Consider the following 14,426-nt stretch of genomic DNA (forward strand, 5'->3'; position numbering starts at 1 on the left):
AGTCACACTGATTGTACTACTGAACGATCATTGTCTTGCCACGATTATTTGCCTGAGAGATGTTCAATAATAACCCACATGGAGACGGAAGCTTAGAAGAATAATTGATCTATATATTACGAACCTCTTCTGGGATCCTCTTGAGCAGATACACAGGTGAAATGAGAACAAGAATATATAAAGAAAGTTGCACCTCACCCCGTACACGTGAGTAAGGGGACGTGTCAAGAAGTGGGTAAGAAGACAGGTCCTAGAACGAAGCTAAAAATTTGAGTAAGAAGTTTCTTTATGCTATGTAATTTCTGATGTGCTGGCGTTCTGTAACAGGTTGGGCGCTAGTATGTACTTCTTGAGTTATCCAGTGAGAGGAGATAATCACCGAATTATTTACCCCTCTGGCTTAAATATTCATCTCTGCTACCAGTCATAAAATGTAGGACTGACTAAAGCTGTTATAGGTTATGTCAGCAGCAGCATCAGGATCACACAGGACAGAACAGAGATTTGAGGACCTAATTATGACCTACCATAACATGTCTGGAAATAGAACCGGTTCCAGACCTGTCTGTCTCACGAGTAGAACATTAGCATATGTGGGGGTCACGTAAGATAGTGATAATAAGTTCCGTTTATTTAGTGCTTCTTTACTTTTGAGTGTTAAGCGTCATTAATTTGAACATGCATATGTCAGTAAGTTTAATTTTAAAATACCTTCTCTTCGTATATAACATGACACATATAAACTTGCAAAGATTATTTGTCTAATAAGGATCATGTGTCTTAGATATTTTTGGAGTCTCAAGGAACACAGGCAAAGATTAACCATAGAAACCACCACGCTCGTGAGAACCACTACCTTGGCCAAAACCGCTTTGACCAAAGCCACCTTGGCCAAAACCGCTTTGACCAAAACCACCTTGGCCAAAACCACTTTGACCAAAACCACCTTGGCCAAAACCGCTTTGACCAAAACCACCTTGGCCAAAACCGCTTTGACCAAAACCACCCTGGCCAAAGCCACCCTGGCCATAACCACCTTCGTGACTACCACGGTGGTATTCGCGACTCAATCTCTGCCCATACTGTGGATCAGCCATGGGGACAGGGTAGGCCAGGGCGTAGGGATGAGGCATGACTCTGGACGGCTCCATCAGGGTAATCACACCCACTATAACAACCAGCAGCAGCTGAAAGATAAGAAAAAAAAAAGCGATAAATTCACAAAAGGGCGACTGTTTAAAACTTTCTAGGACGATCTTAACACTCCAACTCCCAGCATTATATTTACTTCAGAGTGAGAGAGAAAGTCGACATCTGGCAGAATATTGATAAACTCTACGGTAATCCACCATCATGATTCACTATATGCATCCCAGTTACACATTAAGTAAATAAGTTATATACAACTCTCTCTCTCTCTCTCTCTCTCTCTCTCTCTCTCTATCTATCTATCTATCTATCTATCTATCTATCTATCTATCTATCTATCTATCTATCTATCTATCTATCTATCTGTCTATCTATCTATCTATCTATCTATCTATCTATCTATCTGTCTATCTATCTATATATCTATCTTCAACATCGTGGCGTTCACTTACTCACTACGCCACCACAACTTCCAATACAATTTTAAATACAACGGGATTGTTTACACTCCTCAGTAAGTGACACAGAACTGGATGGTCTCCAGCTCCTGGTCTTCATGTACTTACTGTATGTAGTGTACACACGTGAAATATTTTCACTTATTATCCCTCCACACAGTGCTGCCTTGTCTTATTAAAGTATACAATATTATCACAGTAAACAAGGGATACCTTAATATGCAAACAACCACTTGTGAAAAAAATAGTGAAATTCCAAGCGCTTTCGTGATTTCTCACATTATCAAGGCCCTGATTTCTTACATTATCAGGTCCTTAATAATGTGGGAAATCACGAAAGTACTTGGAATTACCCCATTATTTCACAGTGGATGTTTAGCCTAGTGAAGTATGTTTCTTCCTATTCATCATACATATGCCTTTAAAAAAATTCTACAGTGTACATTTAGACAAAATATACGTAAACCTTATTTAATTACATCTTCTATAACGAACGCATTTGTAACGAACATTATTGACGGAATACTAATTTGTTTTTCACTCCTGTTGTCTTGGTAAGAGCATCGGGATCCTAAGATTTGTCTTGATACCATAACTTTGTATCTGCTTTATAAACCTTGTATCGGCTTCCTAAACTTTGAATCACACTTCAGAAATCCTTATGCGAGAGTGGAACCTGTCATCAATAAAGTTGGTTCAAGTAATTGTGATCAGTTACATTTCTTATTAATAAACTGAAACGTCATAAATGGTGTCAGGTAAATGGACACACATGCAAGTAATGTGACATTTTGTTGTGGCAACGTTTCGCTCTCCAGGGCTTGACAAAGCTCCTGGAGAGCGAAACGCTGCCACAATAAATATCACATTAGTGTCATTTACCAAACATTCTGTGGATACTTCTACCATTATTACGTCATAAATGGTGGCCATGAAACCAGGACAAATATTTTCTTGAAGCAATAATTAATAATTTACACTTACACAATTCATGGTGGTATTATAGATGCTGGAGCTTTCAGCAACACGATTATAGGTCTGTTTGGTTCCGAGGAGGAGTAGATCCTTATATACCCGAGGATGACTCCCACACATGTGGATTCCTTCTCGCGTCCAGAGGAATCTAGTTTGCTGCTCCTCATCTGATAAACATCTCAGGTCTTGTTACCACTATAGCACTCGCGTCATGCCAGCCTTAAAGAATATAATTAGAACGTGTTGCTATTGTCAATATTAATGTAACCTTTTTTTTTTAAGAACCTGACATTCTGATAATAAAATATTTTTTAGAGTCGGCAGGAAAGAGTTGAGATAAAACCCAGAGGCAGAATAACTGAAATAGTCACAGGAATAGAGAACACAAGAAGAGAACAGTTCACAGGAACCGAAGGTCGTGCTGATCTCAGTTCTCCCTCAATTGCTCTCTGAGTATCTTGCTAGCTTCCATGTTTTTCTATAAACTTTTCCTGCAAACAAAAAAGGCTTTCGATTTAATATTCATCCGTTTTACAATCCCGCTACTTTATTTGTCTCTTTCGTTCGTTCATTTATTCTCTCTCTCTCTCTCTCTCTCTCTCTCTCTCTCTCTCTCTCTCTCTCTCTCTCTCTCTCTCTCTCTCTCTCTCTCTCTCTCTCTCTCTCTCTCTCCTTGTTGCTTCTATTCTTCAGTGTAATAAATTAGATATATATTCAGCTTTATTTACACACGATTTCACCAGCTTCACTCCCTTCTTCAAGACGACAGACTGACCTAATGGAGTGAAGATAAGGAGAGAGCCTCCCACTTTATTTCTACCTCTCCCAAATTAGAATTAAAGCTAGCGACACTTAGTTCAGCCCTTGTTAGTTTCTCACCCTTCGAAAGGGCTGAAGGAGCTGCCTTGATGTCAGTAAGGGCTCTTGATGTTAAGAGGAGGATCTGTCCATTCCCACTTCTTTTCCCTGGGACCAAATTCGATTCCGTCTCATTTCCCCAAGAGCTGCATGACCCCTACTGGTTTATATCTTTTCCATGAATAAAATAATAAAATAATAATAATAATAATAATAATAATAATAATAATAATAATAATAATAATAATAATAATAATAATAATAATAATAATAATAATAAGAAGAAGAAGAAGAAGAAGAAGAAGAAGAAGAAGAAGAAGAAGAAGAAGAAGAAGAAGAAGAAGAAGAAGAAGAAGAAGAAGAAGAAGAAGAAGAAGAAGAAGAAGAAGAAGAAGAAGAAGAAGAAGAAGAAGAAGAAGAAGAAGAAGAAGAAGAAGAAGAAGAAGAAGAAAAAGAAGTAAAATAAAGAAGAAGAAGAAGAAGAAGAAGAAGAAGAAGAAGAAGAAGAAGAAGAAGAAGAAGAAGAAGAAGAAGAAAGAAGAAGAAGAAGAAGAAGAAGAAGAAGAAGAAGAAGAAGAAGAAGAAGAAGAAGAAGAAGAAGAAGAAGAAGAAGAAAAAGAAGAAGAAGAAGAAGAAGAAGAAGAAGAAGAAGAAGAAGAAGAAGAAGAAGAAGAAGAAGAAGAAGAAGAAGAAGAAGAAGAAGAAGAAGAAGAAGAAGAAGAAGAAGAAGAAGAAGAAGAAGAAGAAGAAGAAGAAAGCCAAAAAGAAAAACAACGGTAAACAATAAACAACAGCACCACCACCACCACCAACAACAACAACAACAACAACAATAAGTGTTAACTTTATGACACATACAAACCATGGCTTCCCCTGTACTCACGTATTGTTGTAACTGAAACAAAAATTCCTCAACAAAATTCGTGATTACAAATACATAATGCTTACAATATAGCTGCAACTCTCCCAGGTGAAGCAACAACAAAGGCGACTCAGTGAGGGAGGACAGGGAACGACTGTGGGAATCCCAGGCTACAAAATAGCGTAGTATATACACGTACACATGTACAAAGTAACGTGGTACACACGTGTAGATATCAAATGATTGTTTATATTTTTCTGTGTATCTGAGTGTATTTTCATTGAGAGTTCTCTCTCGGTTATATATTTTGATCGCTTGTTTATATATACATTTTGTTAATTGTTATCTTTCACTTGCACGATTCCATTATTATTAACCCACAAATTAAGGGTTGGACCTTGAGACGGAGGTTGTGGTCGGTTCTGGACCGTTGTCTTAATTCAGAACGGACCGGAAGCTCCTCTGAAGTTTTGTCGTGGTTCACAACGGACCGGAAGCTCCTCTGAAGTTTTGTCGTGGTTCACAACGGACCGGAACTTCCTCTGAAGTTATATCTCCAGTTTGTACTTCCTACCGGAGCCATTCATCACCTTTTTGTTGCCTTGTGCAAGGAACGACAGACAAGAGTCGGTGACATCTGCAACGAGTTGTCACGTTGACTTTGGTTTCTAGATTATCTTTTTATTTAATTCGTGCTAAGCGCTAAACCCATGTGGGTCATTCAGTGGCTTATGTAGTGCGTACACACACACACACACACACACATATATATATATATATATATATATATATATATATATATATATATATATATATATATATATGTATATATATATATATATATATATATATATATATATATATATATATATATATATATATATATATATATATATATATATATATATATATATACATATATATATTCATGTGCGTGTGTTCGTAAATGATATACGAAAACTAATACAGTTTAAACATTTATTTAATCAATTACATATATAAAATATTGTACATAAATGGTATACATTACCGACGCAAAATATTATTTTAAATGCACAATTTACACTTGCTAATTACTAAACAATTAGTTGGACACTTACAACCATTGTGAGATCATTAGCTGTGTCTTGAATCTTTGTCAGTGGTTGATTAAATTGGTTTAAACCCAATCGACCACACGAAGGATCATTAAGGATGCATTTAACCTGTTTACCAACAGCCAAGGATACTTTAATACCTAAAATAGGGCTCATAACGAGCTCTCAGCGTATATTCACTGTGTTTATACACTGAGAGATATATACTTCTCTGTGTATTTACCCTGAGAGACATATAACTCTGTGCACAGTAAGAGTCATATACCTCTCTGTGTATATACACTGAAAGACATATAACTCTCTATGTATATACACTAAGAGACATATACCTCTCTGTGTATATACATTTGCAAGTATAGAAGAGGCAGTGCTGGAAGGTGAAGGGTCAGTGGTGGTTCAAGAAACTACATGAATATAAAAAAGAGCACTGCAGCGAGCCTACTGACCAATGTTAGGCAGGTGCAAGTCACACCCACTCGAGAAGGCTTCTGTTCGTTAGTCACCTTTCCTCCAATACACAAGCAAATGGAAGCTTGTATTGTTTGTGTGGTAGTCTTACAAAAAGAGACCATGTCATCTATGCCTGGAACTTTGAAGGAGGTCGAGAATCACAAGGAACACTATCCAAGACCAACCATTGAAATCATGGTCTCGAACAGCCTAACCAAAGTGGCCAAAACCCCCGTGATGACCACCAAAACCATGATCTCCGTGATGACCACCAAAACCATGACCTCCGTGACCATGATGACCTCCATGACCAAAACCATCTTGGCCAAAGCCACCCTGGCCAAAACCACCGCCAAAACCTCCGCCAAAACCTCCGCCAAAACCTCCGCCAAAACCTCCGCCATGCTCATGAGAGTGAGGGTAAGCCAGGGCGTAGGGGTGAGGTATGGCTGACTCCATCAGTAAAGTCAGTGCCACAACTACACTCAATATCAGCGACACCTGTAAGAAAGAAAAAAAGTGTTACATATTATATATTTCCCCGTCTCAGTAAAAAAAAAAAAAAAAGAAATACAGTAAATACTGAGCTAACCAGTATCTCTAATTAGAGTTTCATCAACTCTTTAGTAAATCTCTATAGAGTATTTTACCTAATAACTCTCAACTGAAGGCAATAAATTACCTATAAATAAAGATTCACTCTTCACATCTTACAATGAAACACGAGCATTTTTTTCATATAAATAACGAGTCGTTGAAAGGTTCATCCTTGTTAAGAAATTATACAGTTAGTGTCACTGGAGAAAAAATAATAATAACGACTCACGAATTTCTGAAAGCATAAGTGTAAACAAACCCCAGAGAGGATGAAGGATCGAACCCTCGGCAGGTGAGTTTTAAGCTAGGGCACGACATAAGCTGGTGTGGAATTTGTCTGAAAAATCTGTATTTGTGGTCACAATGGTGGTCCATGCTAACCTCCCTATGGACGACTCCTAGTAAAGCCAACTGGCCCGGTGGATAGTACATAGGCTGAGTGTTTTATGGTTCTAATTCCATGGGTTGAAACCCAACCCTTTCTGTGTCTTGATTAATAATAATAATAATAATAATAATAATAATAATAATAATAATAATAATAATAATATTCTGCAAGAAAATTAAAGGGGAATTTTTTGTGCGTATCTTCATACGCCTTTTTCTGAATTTCTTAAATAACATGACTGCACTTCACCAGCATATCACTCAGGTTGGATAAAATACTCTCATGTGAATCTTGAAACTATTAGCCACAGCCAGATTTTTTTGTAATTACTTGAACCACAGAAGTGGTTCTCACACAACCACAGCTCTACCACAACAAGACTTTCTGGTATCTAAGTATGTAAGAACAAGAAGCCCCGCAAGAGCTTTCCTGGCGTATGATAGGCAGGTCCTGCGTATTGTCGACAAAGTTGAAAAAATAAACTACGCAAGTTCCAAAACACTTTAAAAGGGACACCGTTTGCCTCGGTGCGGAGCTTGATTAAGTCACTGGCCACTTCATGATTTAGCGAAGATCTACAGAGAGCGAAACATTGTCCGGGTGGTAGCTTGCTCAATACGCCCGAAATGCTCAGAATATCAAGGAACTCTCTTCATGCAGTGGTCAGTGGTCAGTCGTCACGTGAGGTCACAGACCCTGAGCTGATTTGGGGATTAGCGTGGACGGTTACAAAACATGGCTTGCTTCTGCAGCGTTTTAAAAATTGAGGTTGGAGAGTTGAAGGAGGAGGTCTTGCTTCTCCAGGAGGAGATTAGGAGGCTGAAGGTCCACCTCAATGGGTCTGGGAGAGTGTGTGAGGTAGCTGGAGTTGTGAGGAATGAGGCTTCTAGCAGTGAGGTGCAGTCTGTCTCTCGCTGTGAGGAGGCTCTAGGTAGGGAGGTAGCAACGGCTACCAGCAGTGAGGTGCAGTCCAGCACCTGCTACAAGTGGCAGTGGCCAACCAGTGGGAAGAATCAGAATAAGGAAAGTTGGAGTGAAGTTTAAGGTAAATCGCTTCTCTGTTCTTCAGGATGAATGTACTTCAGTGGCCAGTGAAGGTAAGGGTACTACTGCCCCTGCTAACAGAGGTAAGCGCATTCTTGTGGTTGGTAACTCTCAGGTAAGATATATTGACCGTGCTTTTTGTAATAGGAATAAGAAGATGGGAGATAGAGTGTGCTTCCCTGGAGCTGGTGTTGGGGACATAGTTAACAGGCTGGATAATATCATGTCAGGTAATGGGAACAAGCCCATTATCTGTCTCAGTGGTGGTGGAAATAATATTGGGAATGGTAGGAGAGAAGAGCCGCTAGATAAGTACAGGGCAGCTATAGATTTCATTAAGTCTAAGGGAGGGGTCCCAATCATACGTAGCATCTTGCCTAGAAGGGGAGTAGGAAATGAATGGTTGTCTAGTTTGACAGATTGACTGGAGCAATTTGACAGGAAATTTAGAGTCAGGTGACTTTCTTGATACGATCCAGGATTGTTTTTTAAAACAGTTTGTGACAGGGCCAACTAGGGGAAATAACCTCCTTGACTTGGTTCTTGCCAGTAGGGAAACACTAATTAATAATCTTGAGGTTAATGATGAGCTTGGGGAAAGTGATCACAAATCACTCAGTTTTAATATATCATGGAATTCCCCTAATAATGGCAATCAAGTCTCTGTCCCTGACTTTCGCTTGGCTGATTTCATAGGACTGAAAAATTACTTAGGTGGGCTGAACTGGAATGACCTGACTAAGGGTCAAGTAAGTGGTGATGGTTGCCGATATGATGCTTTCCAGGGCATAGTTCTAGCTGCTCAGTCAAATTATGTTCCAAATAGGGAAATCAGATCAAACAAAAATGATCCTAAATGGATGAACAATAGATTAAAATATCTGACTGGTCAAAAGAGAGGCATATATAGGCAAATCAAAAGAGGAGAGGGGCAATTAAGAAATCGATATATTCAGTTAAAGAGAGAAATAAAAAAGGGAATTAGAAAAGCAAAAAGAGATTATGAGGTTAAAGTTGCAAGAGAATCGAAGACTAACCCAAAAGGATTCTTTCAGGTATACAGAAGTAAGATCAGGGACAAGATAGGCCAACTCAAAAGTTCCTCGGGTCAGCTCACTGACAGTGATAAGGAAATGTGTAGCATTTTTAACACATACTTCCTCTCAGTTTTTACACAGGAGGATACCAGCGATATTCCAGTAATGATAAATTATGTAGAACAGGACGATAATAAACTGTGCACGATTAGGGTCACAAGTGACATGGTCCTTAGGCAAATAGATAAATTAAAACCTAACAAATCCCCAGGCCCTGATGAGCTGTATGCAAGGGTTCTAAAGGAATGTAAAGAGGAGCTTAGCACACCTTTGGCTAATCTTTTCAACATATCACTACAAACTGGCATGGTGCCAGATAAGTGGAAAATGGCAAATGTGATACCTATTTTCAAAGCAGGTGACAGGTCCTTAGCTTCGAACTATAGACCAATAAGCCTAACCTCCATAGTGGGAAAATTTATGGAATCAATAACTGCCGAGGCAGTTCGTAGCCACCTTGAAAAGTATAAATTAATCAACGAATCTCAGCATGGTTTTACAAAGGGGCGTTCCTGCCTTACGAATTTATTAACTTTTTTCACTAAGGTATTTGAGGAGGTAGATCATGGTAATGAATATGATATTGTGTATATGGACTTCAGTAAGGCTTTTGACAGGGTCCCACATCAGAGACTATTGAGGAAAATTAAAGCACATGGAATAGGAGGAGAAATTTTTTCCTGGATAGAGGCATGGTTGACAAATAGGCAGCAGAGAGTTTGCATAAATGGGGGGGAATCAGAGTGGGGAAGCGTCACGAGCGGTGTTCCACAGGGGTCAGTGTTGGGCCCCCTGCTGTTCACAATCTACATAAACGACATAGATGAGGGCATAAAGAGCGACATCGGCAAGTTTGCCGATGACACCAAAATAGGCCGTCGAATTCATTCTGACGAGGACATTCGAGCACTCCAGGAAGATTTGAATAGACTGATGCAGTGGTCGGAGAAGTGGCAGATGCAGTTTAATATAGACAAATGCAAAGTTCTAAATGTTGGACAGGACAATAACCATGCCACATATAAACTAAATAATGTAGATCTTAATATTACGGATTGCGAAAGGGATTTAGGAGTTCTGGTTAGCAGTAATCTGAAACCAAGACAACAGTGCATAAGTGTTCGCAATAAAGCTAATAGAATCCTTGGCTTCATATCAAGAAGCATAAATAATAGGAGTCCTCAGGTTGTTCTTCAACTCTATACATCCTTGGTTAAGCCTCATTTAGATTATGCTGCACAGTTTTGGTCACCGTATTACAGAATGGATATAAATTCTCTGGAAAATGTACAAAGGAGGATGACAAAGTTGATCCCATGTATCAGAAACCTTCCCTATGAGGATAGACTAAGGGCCCTGAATCTGCACTCTCTAGAAAGACGTAGAATTAGGGGGGATATGATTGAGGTGTATAAATGGAAGACAGGAATAAATAAAGGGGATGTAAATAGTGTGCTGAAAATATCTAGCCTAGACAGGACTCGCAGCAATGGTTTTAAGTTGGAAAAATTCAGATTCAGGAAGGATATAGGAAAGTACTGGTTTGGTAATAGAGTTGTGGATGAGTGGAACAAACTCCCGAGTACAGTTATAGAGGCCAGAACGTTGTGTAGCTTTAAAAATAGGTTGGATAAATACATGAGTGGATGTGGGTGGGTGTGAGTTGGACCTGATAGCTTGTGCTACCAGGTCGGTTGCCGTGTTCCTCCATTAAGTCAATGTGACCTGACCTGACTAGTGGCGCTAGCTTGATTGTTAACGCACTCAGCTCACACATTGTGGTTGGGGGGAGGGGTCGATCCCCGGTATGGGTAAAAACATTAGGACGTGTTTCCTTAAGACACCTGCTGTCTCTGTTCACCTATCAGAAAATAGGTACCTGGGTGTCAGTCGCATCCTGGGACAAAACTGACCTAATTTGCATAACAATGGGCTTTCTATGTAGTAGTATGTCATTGATATCAGCTAGGCCTGTATACCTTGTACATGTACTTATAGAGATTAAGATTATTATTTACCAATTGAAGAAAGAGAAAGAGAGAGAGAGAGAGAGAGAGAGAGAGAGAGAGAGAGAGAGAGAGAGAGAGAGAGAGAGAGAGAGAGAGAGAGAGAGAGAGAGAGAGAGAGAGAGAGAGAGAGAGAGAGAGAGAGAGAGAGAGAGAGAGAGAGAGAGAGAGAGAGAGAGAGAGAGAGAGAGAGAGAGAGAGAGAGAGAGAGAGAGAGAGAACAGAAGACATAATTAAGAAATGGAAGAAATCGACCTGTATAACAACAAACTGCCATTATACATACACACGTATTTCAGGATGATAGCAGCAGTGTAACGTTGCAAGGGAAGGTCGAGGGGGAATGATACCTCTGAGTAGAATTTAAATAATGCATTGTAGGAAGCTTCACAACGAGAGTACAAGATATACATATTTAAGACACACACATGGGAAGGGCTGTTATTGTTTAGTTTGCTGTTAATAAGTATGTGAAAAAAACACGTATAATAAATATAGTACTGTACTACTACTATTACTTAAGTAAGTTTATTCAGGTATACACAAATACAGTTACAAAGATTATCATACATAACAGCATATGTGTAGAGAACCTGGATAACCCAAAAAAGTCAAAGTGACTTATTTCCATTGTCTGACTTTTTTGGGTCATCCCAGGTTCTCTAAACATATGCTGCTATGTATGATAATTGTGTATACATGAATAAACTTACTTAAATAACAGTAGTAGTACAGTACCATAGGTCTATTATTTAAGTCTTATTCTTTATACATGTTTCTTTCACATACTTATTAACAACACAGTAAACAATAACAACCCTTCCCATGTGTGAGTGTTAAATATGTATTAATTTATTGTACTCTCGTTGTAGAGCTTCCTACAGTATATTATTTAAATTCTACTACCACTGCTACTACTACTACTACCACCACCACCACTGCTACTATTATTACCACCATTACTACTACTACTACTACCACTGGTGCCACTACTGCTACTGCTGTTAACTACTACTACTATTATTAATGCTGCTGTTATTACTACTACTGCTGGGTGACTACTGAGACATTAGATAAAATAAAATTCAGAGACAAGTTGCTAAAAAAGATTTAAGGCAAACAGACAGGATTTTGCAGCGCTAACTGAATTCCAAAGAGCGAGGAACAGAATGCAGGGGCTTATAAAAGGCGCAAAGGCAAGGCACTATTGCTCAAAAATCGAAGAGTACAAGAGTACCCTTAGAAAGCTCTGGCAACAACTGAAACAGTTGAGGCATAGCCATAAACCAGTAGATAGATCTAACATAGTACTAAATATCGATAACGAGATATGCCACGAAACAACTAAAGTAGTAGATTGTTTAATTCATACTACACGACTGTCGCATCAACACTAGTAAGTAAACTACCAGCTGCATCAAATACTTTAACACAGACTCTAAGTTTAAAACATACTATACCAATAAAAGGGTAACCCCAAACAGTTGTCAACTAGTAAGCATATATCTTGACTTCGTGCAAAAAGAACTAAGCAGGTTAAACCCAACTAAGAGCACCTGCCCAGATAACGCCCCGTCTATGTTCCTAAAAGATGGTGCCTCTGAATTGCCAATCCCCATTGCTCATATAATAAATTTGTTCATAACCACTGCTACCGTACCAGAGGGGTTCAAAGAGGGCAGATTACTCATTTCTTCAAGAAAAACAGTAGATCTGATGTAAACAACTACAGGCCTGCTAGTATACTTAGTGTAATATAAAAATTCTAGAGAGGGAGGTGTACAGTCAAGTAGTTAATTATCTTAATGACAACAACATTCTCCATAGTTACTAATCAGGCTTTAGGAGCTCTTACTCAACCGACACCTCCCTAACTTATCTGATGGATAGGAATGGTAACCTTAGACTTGCAAAAGGCCTTCGATACTGTCAATCACAGTATATTATGTAAGAAACTTCAAGCTACCGGCATAGGTTCCATAGACTGGTTTAAGTCCTATCTAAGCAATAAGAAACAAATTGTCAAAATCAACGAAACACAATCAGAACCCCTGTTAATAGCATGTCGAGTTCCTCAAGGTAGTATTCTGGGTCCTTTATTATTTCTGTTATGTTAACGACATGCCTATCAGTGTCAAGTGCAAACTCCTACTGTATGCGGATGACTATGCTCATTTAGTATCAGGTAAAGACTCACAAGATATAGTTAATGTAATAAAACTAGAACTGAAGTCCTGCAGCAAATGGCTAGTAGACGAAAAACTTTTGTTACACCTCGGGAAAACGGAAGCCATACTCTTTGGCACGAAACAAATTGAGAAGGGTAAATAATTTTAATGTCAGGTACAATGGGGAACCCATCACTTCAGTTTCCTCAGTAAAATATCTGGGAATCCCCTTTGACCTATACATGTCAGGAGAATTGATAGGGAACAGTGTAGTAAAGAAAGCGAATGCCAGACTGAAGTTCCTCTACAGACAAGCACAGTGTCTACCTACTGAGGCTCGCAGGACCCTATATCTAGCCCTTATACAATGTCATATGGACTACGTTTGTTCTTCATGGTACTCTGCCTTGCCCAAAAAACTGAAAGATAAACTGCAAATCACCCAGAACTAAATGGTAAGATTCATCGTGGACCTGGGTCCAAGAGAACATGTAGGCCAGGATGAATTACAACAATTGGATATGCTGAATGTTGAAGACAGAGTAAAACAACTGAAGCTAAATCAAGTTTATAAAATTGCTCACAAATAGTATCCAGAGTATCCTGCTGCCAATTTTGTCAAGGTTAGGAACCAAAGCAATCATAGAGGGAGAGAGCACAACATTGTAGTACCCACAGTCAGCTTCCAGGCTTCAAACACCTTTTATTGTACAGCAATAAAGGAATGGAACAGACTGCATGTACATGTCAAAGCCAGTCATAGCATGAACCAGTTCAAGAAGAGTGCCAAAAGGTACCTAAAGTATGTAGCGACAGAAAGGGAGGAGAATGTTTTTATTTTTTTAGCTAACACACATGTAAATATAAATAATTCGTTTTATCTTATTTCTAGTATATCTCCTTTATAGTATAATAAGATATTATGTCCTTCATAGTATAATGATAAGGTATTAAAATGACCCCAATGGAAATAAGTCCCTTTGACTTTTTTGGGTTATCTCTACACATATGCTGTTATGTATGATAATCTATGTAACTGCATTTATGTATACCTGAATAAACTCACTTACTACTACTACTACTACTAATAATAATAATACTAATAAAAAATAAGAAGAAGATAAAAGAATATAACAAATAAATAGTCACAGAGTGAACTCATGGTCTGTGTCGCAACATTGTTTTGACTAAGAAAGTTACAGTACCAACGAGGAGCTGACGAGAAGACAAATCTCGCTAGTAAAATCCCGGGTACCAACGACCGAGCAAGTGATTAC

At 38.7% G+C, this 14,426-nt stretch overlaps 1 protein-coding gene across 1 annotated transcript; it reads right to left on the reverse strand.

The window, feature by feature from the left end:
* Positions 1–616: 616 nt before the first annotated feature.
* LOC128690388 (protein lifeguard 1-like) lies at positions 617–2,748 on the reverse strand. The gene is made up of 2 exons (XM_053779069.2): positions 2,592–2,748; positions 617–1,187 (listed from the first exon to the last, which is right to left on the reverse strand). Exons 1-2 carry the CDS (start codon positions 2,700–2,702, stop codon positions 819–821), a joined length of 480 nt encoding a protein of 159 aa, XP_053635044.2. The 5' UTR covers positions 2,703–2,748; the 3' UTR covers positions 617–818.
* Positions 2,749–14,426: the final 11,678 nt, after the last annotated feature.

Source organism: Cherax quadricarinatus, chromosome 29 (assembly GCF_038502225.1).
Source record: "Cherax quadricarinatus isolate ZL_2023a chromosome 29, ASM3850222v1, whole genome shotgun sequence".
Lineage (NCBI taxonomy): Eukaryota > Metazoa > Arthropoda > Malacostraca > Decapoda > Parastacidae > Cherax > Cherax quadricarinatus.

Coding starts and splice junctions, on each gene's coding strand:
- LOC128690388 (XM_053779069.2), bottom strand. CDS start 2,702: ATGTGTGGGAGTCATCCTCGGGTATATAAGGATCTACTCCTCCTCGGA. Junction 1,188..2,591: donor ATAATACCACCATGAATTGT/GTAAGTGTAAAT, acceptor CTTATCTTTCAG/CTGCTGCTGGTTGTTATAGT.